This window comes from Tachyglossus aculeatus, chromosome 10 (assembly GCF_015852505.1).
Source record: "Tachyglossus aculeatus isolate mTacAcu1 chromosome 10, mTacAcu1.pri, whole genome shotgun sequence".
Taxonomy (NCBI): domain Eukaryota; kingdom Metazoa; phylum Chordata; class Mammalia; order Monotremata; family Tachyglossidae; genus Tachyglossus; species Tachyglossus aculeatus.
This window is the reverse complement of record NC_052075.1, coordinates 29,934,716-29,955,960: the sequence shown is the minus strand read 5'-3', so window position 1 is coordinate 29,955,960 and position 21,245 is coordinate 29,934,716. Positions and strand designations below refer to the sequence as shown.

General features: G+C 46.3%; 1 protein-coding gene across 1 annotated transcript in view; it reads left to right on the top strand.

Moving 5' to 3' along the window:
- The window catches only part of ZNF277 (zinc finger protein 277), a 119,052-nt gene that overhangs the window by 66,850 nt on the left and 30,957 nt on the right, over window positions 1-21,245 (top strand). The window contains exons 2-4 of the mRNA XM_038753113.1: window positions 3,776-3,977; window positions 17,387-17,475; window positions 17,717-17,799. Of these exons, the coding sequence (XP_038609041.1) occupies window positions 3,776-3,977; window positions 17,387-17,475; window positions 17,717-17,799 (374 nt within the window). The remainder of the gene's footprint in view (window positions 1-3,775; window positions 3,978-17,386; window positions 17,476-17,716; window positions 17,800-21,245) is intronic.

Sequence of the window (21,245 nt, the reverse complement as noted above, 5' to 3'; positions counted from 1 at the left end):
TTGGCCACAGATGTGTTGTGCACCCTGCTGGGACATAGCTTGTTCTAGTGGAAAGAACACAGGGCTGAGAGTCAGAGGACCCAGTTTCTAATCCCAGATCCACCATATCTTGCCCTTAATGACCTAGCCGCATACTTTATTGAGAAAATGGAAACGATCAGTGTGATATCCCTAAAATTGTCCCTGTTCCTCTCCAATCCCTCTTCCTACTCCTTATTCAACTCTCCCATCTTCCCCAGCAGTATCTCAAGGGGCGGTCTCCCACATCCTTTCAAAATCCACTCCCTCCACCTGTCTTTGGCCCCACCCTGTCACACCTTATCAGAGTGCTTGCCCCTCCCTTTCTCCCTTCCTGACTACTGTCTTCAACTATTCGCTCTCCAATAACTTCTTCCCCACTGCTTTCGAACATGCCCATGTCTCCCCTATCCTAAAAAATAAAACCCTTCCTTGACCCCATCTCCCTCCTACCATTCCTCTCCAAAATACTTGAGCAAATTGTCTATACATACTGCCTCCATGTCCTTTCTTCCAGTTCTCTCCTTGACCCCCTCCAATCTGGTTTTCACTCCACAGAAACTGCTTTCTCAAAGGTCACCAATAATCTCCTTGCCATGTCCCATGGCCTCTACTCCATCCTAATCCTCTTCAAATTATCAGATGCCTTCGACACTTTTGACCACCCCTTTCTCCTGGAAACATTATCCAACCTTGGTTTCACTGTCACTGTCCTCTCTTGGTTCTCCTCCTATCTCTCTGGCTGCTCATTCTTAGTGTCTTTCATGGGCTCCTCCTCTGCCTCACATCCCAAAACTCATTGTTCAGCTCTTTGTCCCCTTCTATTTTCCATCTACACCCACTCCCTTGGAGAACTCATTTGCTCCCATGGTTTCAACTAAAATCTTTATATAAATGATAACCAAATCTACATCTCCAAGCAGCGTGGCTCAGTGGAAAGAGCCCGGGCTTTGGAGTCAGAGGTCATTAGTTCAAATCCCAGCTAGGCCATTTGTCAGCTGTGTGACTTTGAGCAAGTCACTTAACTTCTTTCTGTGCCTCAGTTCGGTCATCTGTAAAATGGGGATTAAGTCTGTGAGCCCCACGTGGGACAACTTGATCACTTTGTATCTACCCCAGCGCTTAGAACAGTGCTTTGCACATAGTAAGAGCTTAATAAATAATAATAACAATAATGTCATTTATTAAGCACTTAAATGCCATCATTATTATTATTATTTTCTCCAGCCCGATCTTTCTCCTTCTCTGCGGTATCACATTTCCTCCTTCCTTCAAGACATCTCAACTTGGATGTCCTGCCAACACCTCAAACTTAACGTGTCCAAAACAGGAGTCCTTATCTTCCCACCCAAACTCTGTCCTTCCCCGACTTCCTTGTCGCTGTAGACAGCACCCCCGTCCTCCCTGTCAAGCCCATAACCTTGGTGTTATCCTTGATTCACCTTTCTCATTCAACCCACATATTTTATGTCACCAAATCCTGTTGGGTCTACCTTCACAACGTTTGATAAATTCTGCCCTCTCCTCTCTATCCAGCTGCTACCACATTAATCCAAGCACTTGTCCTATCCAGCTTTGATTACTTGCTGATCTCCCTGCCTCCTCTCTCTCCTGACTCTAGTCCATACTTCACTCTGCTGCCCAGATCATTCTTCTACAAAACTGTTCAGTCCATTTTTCCCCGCTCCTCGAAAACCTCCACTTGTTACCCATCCACCTCTGCATTGAACAGAAACTCCTTGCCCTCAGCTTTAAAGCACTCAGTCACCCCGGCCCCTCCTACTTCACCCCACTGCTCTCCTACTATACCCCAGTCTGCACTTTTCGCTCTTCTTATGCCAACCCACTCACTTTACCGTGATCTTGTCTACCTCACCACTAAGTTCTCACTCACTTCCTGCCACTGGTCTGGGAATGCCCTCCCTGTTGATGTCTGACAGACAATCACTTTCCCCACCTTCGAAACTTAATTACATGCTCATCTTCTCCAAGAAGCCTTCTTTTCCTTGGCTCCCACTCCCTTCTCCGTAATCCTTGCTCTTGGATTTGCACCCTTTATCCACCCCTCCTGCAGCCCCATTGCACTTACGTACATATCTGTAATTTATTCATTCATATTAATGTCTGTCTCCCCCCAGACTGGAAGCTTGTTGTATGTCTGTCAACTCTGTTATATTGTACTCTCCCAAGCACGTAGTATAGTGCTCTGTACACAGTAAGCATCAGTAAATACAGTGGGTTGATGGATTGGATTGTGTCTACCAACTCTGTTGTACTTCCCCAAGTGAGTAGTACAGTGCTCTGCATAATGTAAGTGCTCAGTAAATGCCGAAAGCAGAATGGTTCCATTTCCCGACTCTCTGCCAGCCTATGGGAAGCAGTGTGGCTCAGTAGAAAGAGCACGGGCTTAGAAGTCAGAGGTCATGGGTTCTAATTCTGACTGTGCCACTTGTCAGCTGTGTGACTTTGGGCAAGTCACTTAACTTCTCTGGGCCTCAGTTACCTCATCTGTAAAATGGGGATTAATAATAATAATGATGGCATTTGTTAAGCACTTACTATGTGCAGAGCACTATTCTGAGTGCTGCGGGGTAGGGGGGGATACAAGGTGATCAAGTTGTCCCATGTGGGGCTCACAGTCTTAATCCCCATTTTCCAGATAAGGTAACTGAGGCTCAGAGAAGTGAAGTGACTCGCCCAAGGTCACACAGCAGACATGGGATTGTAAGCCCCAGGTGGGACAACCTGATTACCTTGTATCCCCCCCCAGCACTTAGAACAGTGCTTGGCACATAGTAAGCGCTTAACAAATGTCATCATTATTATAATCATTATTATTATTATTTTCCATGCCCCAAGAGGAGGCCGCAGGATAACTCCTCCCTGCCAGGGACCTGCTCTTTCATTCAAACGTATTTATTGAGCGCTTACTTGTGCAGAGCACTGTACTAAGCGCTTGAATAACTGTCCTCCAAGTAAAGCAGTAGTGGAAAGGGCATTCAGGGCCTTGAAATGGGTCTGTATGGGTAGCTCACCACAAACCCTTTTAGAAATAGGAAAACTGACTTGGTGGAGCCATCTGGAGAACAGAGTACATTTCCCCTACCCTGTATCTATCCTGTATCTCGGGTTTGGGTCAGGAACCCCAGAAGCAGGCCATATTTAAATTTGGGTCACATGCACACAGGATCCCCCTTCATTGACTGAATTGTACTCTCTTCCTGCCCATAGGGCCTTCCAAGCACCCAGTTGATTAGCATTCTAATTAAAGCCACCTGTCCCACCAGTCTAGACTGTAAGCTCCTTGTGTCAGAGTATGTGCCTATCAACTCTGTTATATTGTACTTTCCCATGAGCACGAAGACTAGCAGTGTGGCTCAGTGGAAAGAGCATGGGCTTTGGAGTCAGAGGTCATGGGTTCAAATCCCAATTGTCAGCTGTGTGACTTTGGGCAAGTCACTTCGCTTCTCTGGGCCTCATTTACCTCATCTGTAAAATGGGGATGAAGACTGTGAGCCCCCCGTGGGACAACCTGATTGCCTTGTAACCTCCCCAGCGCTTAGAACGGTGCTTTGCACATAGTAAGCACTTAATAAATGCCGTCATCATCATCATCACTCTGCACACAGTTAATGCTCAATAAATACAATTGATTGTTGAGTGTCAGTAGCTTCAGGAGCATCCTGATGCTTGAACTGTGAAATCATTTGTCTTCAGAGTCTGGTTTGGATTTCTCCTCTTTCTGTGTCATCCCCAGACAGTCGTGATTGTATCTTGGAGCCCCTGTCCCTGCCAGAAAGTCCAGGTTGTCCCACTGCCCTGGAAGTATCTCTGTCTGTGCCCTGCATCTTCTGTGAGGAACATTATCCTGGAGCCGAAAAAGACAAACTGCTGAAACACATGATTCTCGAGCACAAGCTGGTCATAGCCGACATCAAATTGATTGCTGATTTCAGAAAGTAAGTCTTGCCCTCATTTTCTTCCATCCTGGCAAAGCTAGGTACTTCCTCCAGAGGCAAGGCTCTGGGTAGCAGGAACGTAGTAATCAGTGATTTTTACTGGTGCCGTAAGGACCCATAGTTGGCCAGGGAGAGCAGAGCCTGGCCCAGGGCATTGGAGAAGTCACAGGGAGGGAGAGAGGATGTGGTGTTCATTCATTTCATTCATTCAATCATATTTATTGAGCGCTTACTGTGTGCAGAGTACAGTACTAAGCGCTTGGAAAGTACAATTCGGCAACAGATAGAGACAGTCCTTACCCAACAATGGGCTCACAGTCTAGAAGGGGGAGACAGACTACAAAACAAAACAAGTAGACAGGTGTCAATACCATCAGAATAGATAAATATAATTATAGATATATACACATCATTAATAAAATAAATAGAATAATAAATATGTACAGATTTACACAAGTGATGTGTGGAGAGGGGTAGGGCAGAGGGAGGGGGTGGGGGTGATGGGGAGGGAGGAGGAGCAGAGGAAAAGGGGGGCTCAGACTGGGAAGGCATCCTGGAGGAGGTGAGCTCTCAGTAGGGCTTTGATAGGAGGAAGAGAGCTAGTTTGGCAGGTGTGTGGAGGGAGGGCATTCCAGGCCAGGGGTAGGATGTGGGCCAGGGGTCGACTGAGAACGAAGCTCAGTGAGGAGGTTAGCAACAGAGGAGTGGAGTGTGAGGGCTGGGCTTTAGAAGGAGAGAACAGAGGTGAGGTAGGAGGGGGCAAGGTGATGGAGAGCCTTGAAGCCAATAATGAGGAGTTTTTGCTTCAAGTGAACGTTGATAGGCAACCACTGGAGATTCTTGAGGAGGGAGTGACATGCCCAGAGTGTTTCTGTAGAAAGATAATCCGGGCAGCAGAGTGAAGTGTAGACTGAAGTGGGGAGAGACAGGAGAATGGGAGATCAGAAAGGAGGCTGATGCAGTAATCCAGTCGGAATAGGATGAGATTGAACCAACAAGGTAGGGGTTTGGATGGAGAGGAAAGGGCGGATCTTGGCGATGTTGTGAAGGTGAGACCGGCAGGTTTTGGTGGCGGATTGGATGTGTGGGATGAGTGAGAGTGGAGTTAAGGATGACACCAAGGTTGCGGGCATGTGAGATGGGAAGGGTGGTAGTGCTGTCCACAGTGACGGGAAAGTCAGGGAGAGGACAGGGTTTGGGAGGGAAGATAAAGGAGTTCAGTCTCGGACATGTTGAGTTTTAGGTGGCGGGCAGACATCCAGATGGAGATGTCCTGAAGGCAGGAGGAGATACGAGCCTGGAGGGAGGGAGAGAGTGCAGGGGCAGAGATGTAGATTTGGGTGTCATCAGAGTAGAGATGATAGTTGAAGCCGTGGGAGCAAATGAGTTCACTAAGGGAGTGAGTATAGATGGAGACCGAAGGGGACAAAGAACTGACCCTTGAGGAACCCCTACAGTAAAGGGATGGGAGGGGGAGGAGGAGCCTGCTAAGGAGACTGAGAATGTATGGCCAGAGAGATAAGAGGAGAACCAGGAGAGGATGGAGTCCGTGAAGCCAAGGTTGGATATTGCGTTGAGGAGAAGGGGATGGTCCATAGTGTCAAGGCAGCTGAGAGGTTGAGGAGGATTAGGATAGAGTAGGAGCCATTGGATTTGGCAAGAAGGAGGTCATTGGTGACCTTTGAGAGGGCAGTTTCAGTGGAGTGTAGGGGACAGAAGCCAGATTGGAGGGGGTCAAGGAGAGAGTTGGAGTTGAGGAATTTGAGGCGGCGAGTGTAGATGACTCGTTCTAGGAATTTGGAAAGGAATGGTAGGTGGGAGATAGGGCGATAACTGGAAGGGGCACTGGGGTCAAGAGAGGGGTTTTTTTTAGGATGGGGAGACATGAGCATGTTTGGAGTCGGAAGGGAAGAAACTATTGGAGAGTGAGCAGTTGAAGATAGAAGTTAATGTGGGGAGGAGGGAAGGGGTGAGAGTTTTCATGAGACGGAATGGGGTCCTGAAGCATAGGTGGATGGGGTGGCACTTGAGAGGAGGGAGCAGGAGGTCTCTGTTGGGGAGTAATATAGATTTACAGGGGGGAGGAGTGTGAGAGAGGAGGTAGGTGAGAAGGTTCTGGTCAGAGAGAGGGATTTCAGAGTTGGTGAGGGTGGAGATAGTGCAGTGGTAAGAGATGATGAGGTCAAAAGTGTGACCAAGTTGGTGAGTGGGCAGGGTGGGGTGGAGCAGGAGGTTGGAGGGGTCAAGGAGACATAGAAGGCGGGTGGCAGAGGGGTGACCGGGTACGTCCATGTGGATGTTGAAGTCTCCGAGGATCAAAGTGGGCATGGAAAAGGAGAGAAGGAAGGTGAGAAAGGGGTCAAAATGGTTAAAGAAGTTGGAGGTGGGACCCCGGGGGCCAGTAGATGATGGCTACAAGAATCTGAAGTGACACCACCCATCCAACACACACTCTCACACACACACACACACACACACACGCACGCACGCACGCACTCTTTCTTTCTCTCTCTCGTACATATGTATGTACATTCCTTCCAGAAGAAAAGCCGAGGAAGAGAAGCTGTTCCAGGGAGGGCTGGGTTTGATGGTGGATTCCAGAGCTTGGGAGCAGAACGGGCCGGTGGGTCAGGACCTAAGGGTTGCAGAGAGCCAAGGGAGAAAGGGTGGGCTGATTGTCTGGGGGCCCTTCTGTCGGCAAGGGAGGAAAGTCAAGGCTGGCTTAGGACAAGCCAAAGACAACCGTACCAGAAGAGAAACACCAAACAAAATCCCATTAAATTTTCACATCTTAGTCAGTATTCACTTTGATGCCTATCTTCTTAGAATTATTTGATCTTTGCTGTAGGATTCTGTGGGTTCTGTTGCTGAAGCATCTCTCCAACTGGTGAAAATTAAGTCTCTGCAAGCAATAGTGCCCTCTGCTGCTCTCTCTATTTGTGTTCCTATTACAGTGCCTCCTTTTCTACTACTTAGTAGTAGAATAGTGCCTCTACTACTAAGGCTGTCCCATAGTAGTATCATGGGGCAGGTTGAACCTGTTCCGGGGGTGTTCCCATCTGGTCTTCCCTGGACCCAGCAGTTAAGCTTTTTTGATCTCTGCCAAGGGTTCTCATTATAGCAAGGCAGTCACCCCTGGCAAGTGGTATTGGCCATTATCCTCATCCCTCCCAAAAACCTAAGCCTCCAATCTTTCATGCCAGGAATGAGTGGGAAGGGGCCTGTTAGATTTGAATGATTGGTGAGAACAGAGGCTCCCTTATCTTGTATTGATTAAAGAGAAGCAACAGCAACTCTCCTATGCCCAGAACCTTTGGAACACCAAAGTGGAGTTGTGAGTGGGGCCAGGATTCAGGTGGGAGTCCTGCAAAACCCTTGCCACCGTGGTGAAATAGTTTCCCCGACAGATCAATGACCAGCAGCTAATGTTTAATCCAAGTGACCATTGGAAAGAATGTGAAAGGAGACTCCAGTGAAGATTCACTAATTGTTATAACTTCATGCACAAATATTGACAGATTGCCTGTGTGCTTTTACTGTAAGACTTTTGCTCAGGGATGGAATCATAAATCCCCAAAGTAAATCCATATGTACCTGGCCAATTAAAACTCAACACATTCTAAATAGACTCAGAGAAAATCAAAGACTGAGTCTAATAGGGTCTCCAGCAGGCAGGTGCAGAAAGAGGTTTGGAGTCTAAGCTAAAACCTACTTATAAAGATGTAACTTTTACCTCCGGCTGTGAAGGCAAACTCCTCCCAGCCCCAGTGGCCTGTGGAAAACGTAGTCACTAAGTCCCTTTGCTGCCTGGGACATGTAGTTATTCTCCTTTCCTTCCATGCTGCAATTCCCATGCCAGCTTTAAACAAGATCTGATTGGAGGGTCTCAAAGCACACTCCTCTTGCCTAAAGTCGGCCTCAGGCGAAGAATGGCCACCTAACAGTGGTGAGTGCAGGTTTTTGACCAAAAGCAAACTCCTCATTTGGAGAAGTTGACTAGGGAGACCTGAGAAGTAATGCAGCTGTGGAATTTGGGGGATGTGATAGGGAGCGGACCTCATCCACCCAACAACCTCTCTCAGAGGGCCACTGGCCCTGGCATGCAGATAGGAGGACAGCCAGGCAAGGCCTGGCCAAGCCCAGTGGGGTGTCAGTAGTGGAGGGAAGATCAAGGAACAGGTGTAGACCCCCTGAGAGCAGGGTGGTTTATTTATGGGGGAAAGCATACTCTGGGGCCAAGGCACAGGCTTGGGAGAGAGCGTAAGTGGGATTAAGCCTTCACATGAGTCTTAGGGAGGGAAAGAGAGCAGACTGCTCAGTCAGGCCAGCTTCAAATCGTAAGCCACGTAAGCAGACACCTCGTGGTGGCCCAGCCTCAGTCGCAGGGAGCTGGACCGAGAGTCCCCTGTCTGCTTTGCCCAGATTCAGCTTTTGGGTCCCAACCAGGAAGGTCGGGGAAGGAATGGCTGGGGAGAGGGCCTCTGTGAAGCAGGCAATTAAGGGGGAAAGAAGAGAGGCCACTGGTGGTTTGACTATAGTTGAAAAATGGGAAGATCCCAGACCGCCTCTGCCTGAGGTAAAGTGGTGCCTATTCATTCATTCATTCAGTCGTATTTACTGAGCGTTTATTGCATGCAGAGCACTGTACTAAGCGCTTGAGAAGTACAAGTTGGCAACATATAGAGAACGGTCCCTACCAACAACGGTCTCACAGTCTAGAAGGGGGAGGCAGACAACAAAACAAAACACGTAGACAGGTGTCAAAATCATCAGAACAAATAGAATTAAAGCTATATGCACATCATTAACAAAATAAATAGAATAGTAAATATGTACAAGTAAAATAGAGTAATAAATCTGTACAAATATATATACAAGTGCTTTGGGGAGGGGAAGGAGGTAGGGCGGGGGGATGGGGAGGAGGAGAGGAAAAAGGGGGTTCAGTCTGGGAAGGCCTCCTGGAGGAGGTGAGCTCTCAGTTGGGCTTTGAATGGAGGAAGAGAGCTAGCTTGGCGGATGTGTGGAGGGAGGGCATTGTGGGCCAGGGGTCGACGGCGGGACGGGAGAACGAGGTACAGTGAGGAGGTTAATGGCAGAGGAGTGGACGGTGCAGGCTGGGCGAGGTGATGGAGAGCCTTGAAGCTGAGCATGAGAAGTTCTTGCTTGATGCGTACGTTGACAGGCAGCCACTGGAGATTTTTGCGGAGGAGAGTAACATGCCCAGAGTATTTCTGCACAAAGATGATCCGGGCAGCAGAGTGAAATATAGACTGAAGTGGGGAGAGACAGGAGGATGAGAGATCAGAGAGGAGGCTGATGCAGTAATCCAGTTGGGATAAAATGAGAGATTGAACCAGCAAGGTAGTGGTTTGGATGGAGAGGAAGTGCCTGTGTGAACCGGGGCTTGGGAGGGGATGCAGTGGCCCCAGAGCAAGTGGCAGGGAGGGGTCAGGGCTTCCTTTGGAGACACACTCTGGGTTTGGAGCTTTGGCTGGACTTCCGTATAATGTCATGCTTTATAAGCCTAGCATACTAGCTCAGGGTAGCTTAATGACCACACTGAAAAAGTGGGTGGCAGGGAGAGGGGGCAGCAGATTTTTCCCCTCCTATAGCAGCTAGTTTGTGAACTCTATATCATATCTGTTGAGAAAATTTAACAGTGGGGAGACTGGTCACTTCTATTGTGGAAATGAAGCCGCAGGGTGAGAAGCAGCGTGGCTCAGTGGAAAGAGCATGGGCTTTGGAGTCAGAGGTCATGGGTTCAAATCCCTTCTCTTCCACTTGTCAGCTGTGTGACTTTGGGCAAGTCAATAATAATAATAATAATAATGTTGATATTTGTTAAGCACTTACTATATGCAAAGCACTGTTCTAGGCGCTGGGGGGATACAAGGCGATCAGGTTGTCCCATGTGGGGCTCACAATCTTAATCCCCATTTTCCAGATGAGGTCACTGAGGCACAGAGAAGTGAAGTGACTTGCCCAAAGTCACACAGCTGACAATTTGACTTAACTACTCTGTGCCTCAGTTACCTCACCTGGAAAAAGGGGATTAAGACTGTGAGCCCCCCATGGGACAACCTGATCACCTTGTAACCTCCCCGGCGCTTAGAACAGTGCTTTGCACATAGTAAGTGCTTAATAAATGCCATCATTATTATTATTATTATTATATAGGGCCTCCTGAAAGGAATTGGCCAACCTGATTATCTTGTATCTATAGTAAGCGCTTAACAAATACCATTAAAAAAATTGGAATAGTGCCCTGTTTTCTTTCTTTCTCTTCCCCCAACCCCCAGCCCATTGCCTTAGAACAGTGCTCTGCACATAGTAAGCACTTAACGAATACCATCGTTATTATTATTGCCTTGCTTCTGTTCCCTTATTCTTCCTCCTCTATTTTCCCTTCTTCCTCTTCCTACACCACAACCCCATTCCCCATCTCCTCTCTGCTAAGGTTACTGACTTGACTCGCATTAAAGAGGGAAGCTGGAAGAACCAACTAGAGTTCAGGTCAAGGAGTGTAGCTTTGGGGTTAGGTCAGTCCCTCAGCCACATAGCCGTGCAGTTATAGGAAGGAATCAGCAGCACATACTTCATTTAAAGAACCAGATGAATTAAGCTTTTCCATTGATTGCCATCGAAAGTGAAATGTGCTCTTGTGGTAAGACAAAAGATAATGACTGAATTAGACCACTGTATGAAAGAAAAAGAGGCTTACTATATCCCAGCTTGACTGCTGTATCACCCTTTTTGCTGACCTCCCTCCCTCCTTTCTCTCCCCACTCTAGGCCTTACTTCACTCTGCTGCCCAGATCATTTTTCTTAAAATTTCAGTCCTTGTCTCCCCTTTCCTCAAGAACCTCCAATGGTTGCCCATCCACCTCCATATCAAACAAAAACTCCTTCATGTTGACTTTTCAGCACTCAATCAGCTCATCCCCTCCTACCTGACCTCACTAATTTCCTACTTTTATCCAGCCCACACACTTCAAAACTCTAATGCTAACCTACTTACTCTTCATCCATCTTGCTGCTGACCCCTTGCCCACATCCTTCCTCTGGCCTGGGACTCCCCCCCCACCTTCAAACCACTACTCTCACCATTTTCAAAGCCTTATTAAAATTCTATCTCCTCCAGGAGGCCTTCTCCAACTAACTCATTTCCCCTACTCCCTATCCCTTTTGTTTCACCTATGCATTTGGATCTGTACCCTTTAAGCACTTGTTATGCACCTCATCCTCATCCCCACAGCACTAATGTACAAAGTCAGAGTTTATTTAAATGTCTGTCTCCCCCTCTACACTGTAAACTCCTGCTGGGCAGGAAATGTAATAATAATAATAATAATAATGGTAGTTATTAAGCACTTACTATGTGCAAAGCACTATTCTAAGCGCTGTGAGGTTACAGTCTTTATCCCCATTTTACAGATAGGTAACTGAAGCACAGAGAAGTTAAGTGACTTGCCCAAAGTCACACAGCTGACATTTGGCGGAGCTGGGATTTGAACCCATGACCTCTGACTCCCAAGACCGGGCTCTTTCCACAGAGCCATGCTATCAATACAACTCTTTTGAGAGCTTAGTGCCATGCTCTGCATTCAAAGTGCTCAATAAATACCATAGGTTTATTGATTGAGTCTTGCTGGAGTGGTGTTCACTGAGTGATTTTTAATCATTATTGGCAATGTTTAGTGAGCACCGACTTTGGACAGGCATTGACTGGATTGGGGGCAACAAAGGATTAGAGAGGAGGAGTGACAATATAATCCCTGCCCCTAAGAAGTTGAAATTTATTGATATCTGGTTTAATAGAATATCAACCTCAGTGCTTAGCTCAGTGCTCAGTCCCTAGTAATAACTCATGTACTTAAGTAACATACCAACTTAATGGGAGAGGTAGAACCTATAGAAAACATATAGTTAGGAAAATAGTGCAAAGACATAAATATCCTTCTACAGCCCAGCCTGCACCCTCCGCTCCTGTGCCGCTAACCTCCTCACTTTACCTCATTCTCGCCTGTCCCGCCGTCGACCCCGGCCCACGTCCTCCCCCTGGCCTGGAATGCCCTCCCTCCACACATCCGCCAAGCTAGCTCCATTCCTCCCTTCAAAGCCCTACTGAGAGCTCACCTCCTCCAGGAGGCCTTCCCAGACGGAGCCCCCTTTTTCCTCTCCTCCTTCCCCTCCCCACAGCACCTGTATATATGTTTGTACAGATTTATCACTCTATTTTACTTGTACTTATTCTATTTATTTTGTTAATGATGTGCATTTAGCTTTAATTCTGGTTGTTCTGACAACTTGATACCTGTCTACATGTTTTGTTTTGTTTTCTGTCTCCCCCTTCTAGACTGTGAGTTCTTGTTGGGTAGGGACCCTCTCTATATGTTGCCAACTTGTACTTCCCAAGCGCTTAGTACAGTGCTCTGCACACAGTAAGCGCTCAATAAATACGATTGAATGAATGAATGTACTAGCCATCAACAGCATTTATAGGCTGCCTCCTGAGGACAGAGCATTGTATTGGTGCAGGACATGGTGCTTAGGAACATTTACAACAGGTGGAAATGATCTGGTCCCTGCAACTAGACTAAGGAGAGGCAGCTTGGCCTAGTTGGAAGGAGCACAGGACTGAAAGTCAGAGTCAGGAGGCCTGGGTTCTGATCCCAGCCCTGCTGCTTTCCGTTTCTGTGACCTTGGGCAAGTCATTTAACTTCTCTGTGCCTCAGTTTTCTCAGCTACACAATGGGGATAAAATAGCTCTCCCACATCCATTTTACACTGTGAGCACTGTGTGCATGTGGGACTGTGTCTAATATGATGAATTTGTACCTGCCCGAGCACAGTGCCTGGTATACAGTAAGACCTGAAAAAATATCATCATTACTATTATTGCTATTACAGCATAAATGGCAAGGATACTGAATGAGTGATTGAACCAGGATGGTGAGGGATAAGAGAGAAGAGGAGAGAGGGGGTTAATTTTGAAATGCTTTGAGTGGGGGTGGGATTTTTGCATGGTTTAGACAGCGGAGGGGTGGGGTGGGAGGAAGTGATTGGGAGAGGGTGTACCATATGTGTTCCAGGGCTTAGCAGCATGAGCTTTGTGCAGAGGGTGATGAGTGGGTTTACTAGGGAAAAGTGATGGGCTGAACCTGGTGCAGAGGGAGAATGGGACAAGAAGGTTTGGGGGTGCCCCCTCAGGGAGAGAATTTTCATTGGAACTACTCTGGGCACTGGAAGGGAGTGATGGGATCAGATTGGCAGAGTTGGACCCTGAAAAGATGTCCATGCTAGGCTTTCAGGGACATATCTCTCCTCTTTCTGGGTGGTTCTACAGTCTCCCGGCAGCAGGCTGGAGAAGTGAAGAGCCTCTTCTTTTTGTAAATGAAATCCAGGGCTGTTTTTGTGCTTGGCTGAGATGCTTTTTTTTAAATAGTACTTATTAAGTGCTTACTGTGTGCTAAGCACTGTACTAAGGGCTGGGGGGGATACAAGCTAATCAGGTTGGACTCAGTCCCTGTCCCACAAGGGCTCGCAGTCTTAAGTAGGAGGGAGTTGGATTTAATCCCCATTTTACAGATGAGGAAACCGAGGCCCAGAGAAGTTAAGTGACTTTCCCAAGGTCACAAAGGAGACAAGTGGCAGAATCGGGATTAGAGCCCAGGTCCTCTGAGTCCCAGGCCCCTGCTCTTTCTACTAGGCCAAGCTGCTTCTCCATATTTACTGTATTGTAGTCTCCCAAATATTTAGTACAGTGCTCTGCACACTAGTATATGCTGAATAAATACTATTGGTTGATTGGCCAAAAAAAAAAATACTATTTGTTCTCTTTGTGGGCAGGGAATGGGCCTACCAACTCTGTTGCATTGTATTCTTCCAAGCCCTTAGTACAGTCCTCTACACATAGTAAAGCATTCAGAAAATATTGATTGATCGACTGATTGATTGAAAGTGGCAGAGCTAGGATGAGAAGCCAGACCCTCTGACTCCGAGGCCCCAGTCTGGCCTGGACTGTCTGGATGCAAGGTGAAATGCTCTCCCTCGTTCACCTGCCTCACCAAAGGAAATCAAAAAATGAGCCGTGCAAATAAGGATTAGATTGAAACACCTTCGCTCCAAGCTCTCGGTCCTAAAGATCAATCCTTCTTTCATAACGTGGAGATGCAGCTGCTTCCCAGCACTTATTAGGTGATGAATAATAGATAAAGGGATGGAGCTCACGCCAGCCTGAGAGAGATGAAGATGGCTAAAACCTAGCTTCTCTCACACTGCTGAAATACGCTAGAGCTTCTGGCTGAACCAAACTTCACTCCTCAACTGAAGGTGTGATATATGTGCCCTGCTCTGATTGGGCCTTCCCTGGCCCCATAAATATTATTACTACCACTAGCAATAATAATGATAATGGTATTTGTTAAGCTTACTCTGTGCTAAGCACAGTACTGTGTGCCAGGGCAGATACAAGATAATCACAGTCTAAGAAGGAGGGAGAACAGGTATCGAATTCCCATTTTACAGATGAGTAAAAAGGCACAGAGAAGTTGAGTGAATTACCGAAGGTCACACAGCAGACAAATGAATTAGAGTCCCAGTAAGCACTGAGGTAGATGCAAGATATAGGGTATCAGACACAGCCTCTTTCCCTCATGGGTTTTTGTTATGTTCCAGTAAGGCCTATTAGGAACAAAGGGGTTTGTGATTCAGCTTTACTGACAGACCAAACCACTATGTTCAGTATCACAGTATGAATAGATTTATTAACATTCAAAAAAACATCAAGCGCAATGGATCATGCTTCTGTTAAGCCCTCAGCCGAGGGGCATTGAGAATTTCCTACCGTGGGATGATTAATTCCCGTCAGCATTTGGTCCGAGTATGGGCTGAGACCAGTGCAAGCATCCCCGTCTAAAAGCAGCACAAGGCATTTCCCCCTAGCCTTTATACTATGCTTATTGCCCATTACAGTGGCCCTAATATACCAATTACAGTCTTCTGCTTTTAAAAGACATTTCATCCAGACCCCTGCAGGTGTGTCAACATTTGGGTCTTTACTTGGAACCTATCAGTCTGGCTAACCTGCAGTCACAGGAAGCAATAAGCATTAAATTTAGCTTGGTGTTTATGCAAAGTGCAAACTGCACACTTCAATCTTAAAGTCTAAATAAGAAGGAGAACAGTTATTTAATCCCTATTTTACTGGTGAAATAACTGAGGAACAGGAAGGTTAAGTGACTTGCCCAAGGGCACACAGCACCTAAGTGGCAGAACTAGGATTAGAGCACTGGTCCTCTGGCTCCCAAGCCTACGATTCTTGAAGAGACAGGAGGCAGAGAGGTGAGCAAGGAAGCTGATTTAGTAATCAAGGTGAGATAGAGTAGGTAGAACCAAAAGGATTTAGTGACAGGTTGAATATGTGTGTTGAATGTGAGAGATGAGAACTTGTGAGACAGGAAGAATGACTTTGCTGTCTACAGTGACAGGAAAGTCAATGGGAGGACAGGGTTTGGGTGGGAAGATAAGGAGTCCTGTTTTGGACATGTTAAGTGTCAGTGGGACATCTAAGTAATGATGACATGAAGGCAGAAGGAAATGTGAGACTTTCAGAGGCGAGAGATCAGGGCTGGAGATGTAGATTTGAGAGTCATCCACATAGATATATTAGCTGAAGCATGGGAGCAAATGAGTCCTCCAAGGGAGTGGGTGTAGATGGAAAATAGAAGGGGCCCCAGAACTGAGCTAGTTAGGGAGTGTGAGACAGAGAAGGAACCTGTGAAGGAGACTGAGAATGAGCAGCCAGAGCGATAGGAGGAAAACCATAAGAGCACAGTGTCAGTGAATCCAAGGTTGAATAATGTTTCTAGGAGAAGGGGATGGTCAGCAGTGTCAAAGGCAGCTGAGTTGTTGAAGAGGATTTGGATGGAATAGAGGCCTGAATCATTTTTCTACAAAAATGTTTCGCTAATGTCTCCCTACTCAAGAACCTCAGATGGTTGCCCGTCCACCAGAAACTCCTAACCATTGACTTTAAAGTACTCAATCACCTTGTCCCTTCCCCTACCCCATCTTATCTCTCTGGTTTCCTGTTAACAGCTCAGTATGATCACCTCGCTCCTCTAACGTTAACCTCTCACTGTACCTCAAATTCATGTCTCACTACTGATCCCCTCACCCACATCCTGCCTCTGGCCTGGAAATCTTTCCCCCTTCATATCTGACAGACCATTACTCTCTCCACCTTCAAAGCCTTAAAATCACATCTCCTTTTTGTCACCCTTGCCCTTGAATTTGTACCTTTTATTCATCCCACCCTGCATCCCACAGCAGCGTGGCTCAGTGGAAAAAGCACGGGCTTGGGAGTCAGAGGTCATGGATTCTAATCCCAGCTCCGCCGCTTGTCAGCTGTGTGACTTTAGGCAAGTCATTTAACTTCTCTGTGCCTCGGTTACCTCATCTGTAAAAGACTGTGAGCCCCACGTGGGACAACCTGATTACCTTGTATTCCCCCCAGTGCTTAGAACAGTGCTTTGCACATAGTAAGCACTTAACAAATACCGTTATTATTATTATTATCTGTAATTCATTTTTAAAATCTGTCTCCTCTAAATTGTAAGCTCCTTGTGGGCAGGAAATATGTCTGCAGGAAACACGTCTACTGTTAGGGAAATTTCTCTAACATCCCCGGATTGCATGCCTGTCTCGAGACAGGGTTCATGGCCCCCCTGGGAGGTAGTCCTCCTTGGTGCAACAAAGAAAAATTACACAGACACAGAACAGACAGGCGTGACCAGTCTCAAGGTTAACCCTAAAAGGGCTCACCAGGAGAAAGGCACTCTTTATTCATTCATTCATTCAATCGTATTTATTGAGTGCTTACTGTGCACAGAGCACTGTACTAAGCACTTGTTAGCGCTAACTTTTTAAAAGGTTACAGCTTTTGGGTGAAGCTTGATCATTCGCTGGGATTAGTGATTGGCGGGTTGCCATGGAGCCAATGGAGACTTCAGGAAGTCCCACCCACAGGTTCTCATTATCCTAAAAGTAGGCAGAATTTCTCATTTACATCTAATTATCGACACCCCCTAGACCACAAAGTTAGAGTTTCGTTCAAGGTAACCTGTTCTACGCATGAGCTCGTAGATAAGCAAGCTAGGGCTCAGGGATTGGCTGAGGCTCGCTCGGATACCTCTGAGTTTAGTGAATCTTTACCGAATCCCACTTCAGCATCTTATCGTGTGGATAAACAAATTAGGGCCCAGGGATGGCTGAGGCTCTCGTGATTTTTTCTCCAACACTACCAGATCTGATATCTTGTACTCTCCCAAGCACTTAGTACAGTGCTCTGCACACAGTAAAAACTCAATAAATGTGATTGGCTGATTCATCTCCCCTTTCATTTGAAGGTACATTCTCTACTGGAAGAGGAGGTTTGTTGAGCAGCCCATCACCGATTTCTGTAGTGTAATAAGGACAAATTCACAAGCCCCACCAGGTAAGTGTATTCCTCAACCCCAGTCTGTTCCCTCTTCTCCATAATACAAAGGAAAATCCCCCCAACACACACACAATGGTGAGTCCATGGTGTTTACAATTAAACATCTGAGCCTATCTCATCTGGAAACAGCTAAAACAGCTGTTTGACAGGCATCCTAATAAAATGCAGTATGATGATAAAATTGTGGGGTAAAAGAGGGTGAATTTCCTTCTCATTTCTCTTCCTAATCTCTTCCCAGAGGAGCAAGAACATTACTTTTTGTTGTGTGATGTTTTACCAGAAGACAGAATTCTCAGAGAGAAACTACAGCAAAAGAGATTGGTAAGTGTTATGTCCCAGTAGAGTCAATTAGGTACAGGTGAGTTCGTGACTCAGCTTTATCGATGGAATAAACCACAATATTCAGTATCACAGTAAGAAAACATTAAATGATACAGAAAAACATCAAGTGCAGCAGATCCTGCTTCTGTTAAGCCCTCCACCCAGGGGCAGGATGATCAGTCCTACATCAGTATTCAGTCCAGGTACGGGCTGAAGACCAACACGAGCATCTCCGGCATCTCCGGTTAATAGGTCTCCTGCCTGAGCTGTCTCTGCCATCCTTTTGGATAAGAATGAGCAGCCAAGTCCAGGCTAAAACCAGTGCAGGCATCTTCATTTAAGAGGTCTGCTGCCCAGGATTTCTCGATCGTCCTTTAGGGTAAGAGTGAGCAGCAGCGACAGGTGTATGCCCCAACCTTTTTATACTATACTTGTTGATGGTTCCCTTGAATTTCTTCTGCCTTATTATCCTAATCTATCAATTACAGTTAGTTTGTGCTCCTTTCTTAGAAAGTGTCTCACCTGGGGCCCCTGCGGGTGGGTCCACATTTGGGCTTCCCATGGAGCCTATCTGTCTGGTTGAATCATTCATTCAATCGTATTTATTGAGTGCTTACTGTGTGCAGAGCACTGTACTAAGCTTGGGATCACAGGAAGCAAGTCACCGAAGGACATTAAGCAAGTCGCCTTGTTAAGCAAGGTGCAAGCTGCATTCTTCAGTAAGAAACTAGTTACAGATAGTTCTTTCCCTTCAGGAACAAAAGCAAAGTGTTACTGAGTCAAAGGAGATCTATTAGCATTTTGGCTTCAAATTCAGAGATAAATCTTTAGGCTTGCTTTTGAGGGTTTTGTTCTAATTTTAAGTAGCTGAAACTTTCTGGTAGCTCTGGCTGGAGGCTAAGTAGCGGAACAAGTCCAGAGCAAAGGTCCGGTAATGTGATGAATTCTTAATGGACTCTAGGCCTTAATCTTTTTCTGCCCATTCTTTATCTATTAGGGATTCTGTTTTGATCTTCATTTTCCATCCTTACTACTAAGCAAGCTCCTTCTCAAACCTTTATCTAAACAACTCAAAGTGCCCCATTAAACTGAGATCTTTTGGAGTATATAGCCAGAAACAGATTGGTTAGAATACAGAGGGTTTATCAAGAAGCTCTTTTGATTAGAATTTAGAGGGTACAATCAATCAATCAATCAATCGTATTTATTGAGCGCTTACTGTGTGCAGAGCACTGTACTAAGCACTTGGGAAGTACAAGTTGGCAACGTACAGAGACAGTCCCTTCCCAACAGTGGGCTCACAATCTAAAAAAGACTCTCCAAGTGTTAGTTCAGTGCTCACTGCCCATTAATGCCAGACCACCACTCTCTACACCTTCAAAGCACAATTAAGGTCACATCTTCTTCCAGAGGCCTTCCCTGATTAAGCCCTCTTTCCCTCAGCTCATTGTCTTTCCTGTGTCATCTATGCATTTGAATCTGTGACCTTTGGATATTTGATATTCACCCCACCTCCAACCCCGTTGCCCTATGTACATATTTTAAAATTATTTATTATAAATTATTTAAATGCCTTTCTCCCCCTCTAGATTGTAAGCCCATTATGGGCAGGAAATGAGCCTGCTAATTCTGTTGTACTGTACTCTACCAAGCACTTAGAACAGTGCTCTGCACATAGTAAGTGCTCAATAAATACCATTGATTGATTGCACAGTGTACAATTGATTAAAAGTACAATTGATTACTTAAGTACTTACTATATACTGTACTATACTAAGCACTGGAGTAAATACAAGATAATCAGGTCCCACTCAGGGCTCACAGTCTAAGTAGTGGGGAGAATATGTGTTGAATCCCCTTTTTAAATAATAATAATAATAATGGTGTTTATTAAGAACTAACTATGTGCAAATCACTGTTCTAAGTGCTGGGGAGGTTACAAGGTGATCAGGTTGTCCTACGTGGGGCTCACAGTCTTAATCCCCATTTTACAGATGAGGTAACTGAGGCACAGAGAAGTTAAGTGACTTGCCCAAAGTCACACAGCTGACAAGTAGCGGAGCTGGGATTTGAACCCATGACCTCTGACTCCAAAGCCCGTGCTCTTTCCACTGAGCCACTCTGCTTCCCCTAAGATGAGGGATATGAAGATGAGGGAACTGAGGTATAGAGAAGTTAAGTCATTTGTCCAAAGCCACTTGCATCTCCTCCTGCCTTCAGGACATCTCTACTTGGAGGTCCTCCAGCCACCTAAAACTCAACAGGTCCAAGTCAGAGCGCCCTATCTTACCTCCCAAACCCTGTCCTCTCCCTAACTTTCCCGTCACTGTGGACGACACAACCATCCTTCCCATCTCACAAGCCCGCAATCTTGGTGTCATCCTTGACTCCGCTCTGTCATTGACCCCACGTATCCAATCTGTCACCATAGCCTGCCGGTCTCACCTTCACAACACTGTCAAGACCTGCCCTTTCCTTTCCATCCAAACTGCTACCATGTTAGTACAATAACTCATCCTATCCCATCTGGATTACTGCATCAGCCTCCTTTCTGACCTCCCAACCTCCTGTCTCTCCCCACTTCAGTCTGTACTTCACTCTGCTGCCTGGCTTATCTTTGTACAGAAACGTTCTGGGCATTTCACCCCCTTCCTCAAAAACCTCCAGTGGTTACCTGTCAACCTCCATATCAAAAACTCCCCACTATTGGCTTCAAAGCTCTCCATCACCTTGCCCCTTCTAACTTTACCTCCCTTCTCACCTTCTACATTCCAGCCCTCACACTCTGCTCCTGTGGTGCTAACCTTCTCACTGTGCCTCATTCTCGCCCGTCCCACCGTCAACCCCTGGCCCATGTCCAACCTCTGGCCTGGAATGCTCTCCCTCCTCTTATCTGCCAGTCACACTCCCCCCTTCAAAGCCCTACTAAAGGCTCACCTCCTCCAAGAGGCCTTCCCAGACTAAACCCCCCTTTTCCTCAGCTCCCCCTCCCCTCCACATTGCCCCGATTTGCTCCCTTTGCTCTACCCCCCCACCCAACATGTGTATATATGTACATATCTATAATTCTAATTATTTATAATGATGCCTGTTTACTTGTTTTGATGTCTATATATTTGTAATTGTATTTGTTCATGTTGATGCCTGTTTACTTGTTTTGATGTCTGTCTCCCGCCTTCTGGACTGTAAGCCCTGTGTGGGCAGGGATTTTCTCTTTATTGCTGAATTATACTTTCCAAGCACTTAGTACAGTGCTCTGTACACAGTAAGTGCTCAATAAATAAGACTGAATGAATGAATGAAAGATAGGTGAAAGAGGCAGAATTAGAACCAGATCCTCTGACTCTTAGGCCTATGCTCTTTCCATATGATCATGTTGTTTCCCAGTTTGAGAAGGACTTTGGTGAGTTTGTTAGGAAAGAGGCTCTCTCTGCCCACTGCCTCCC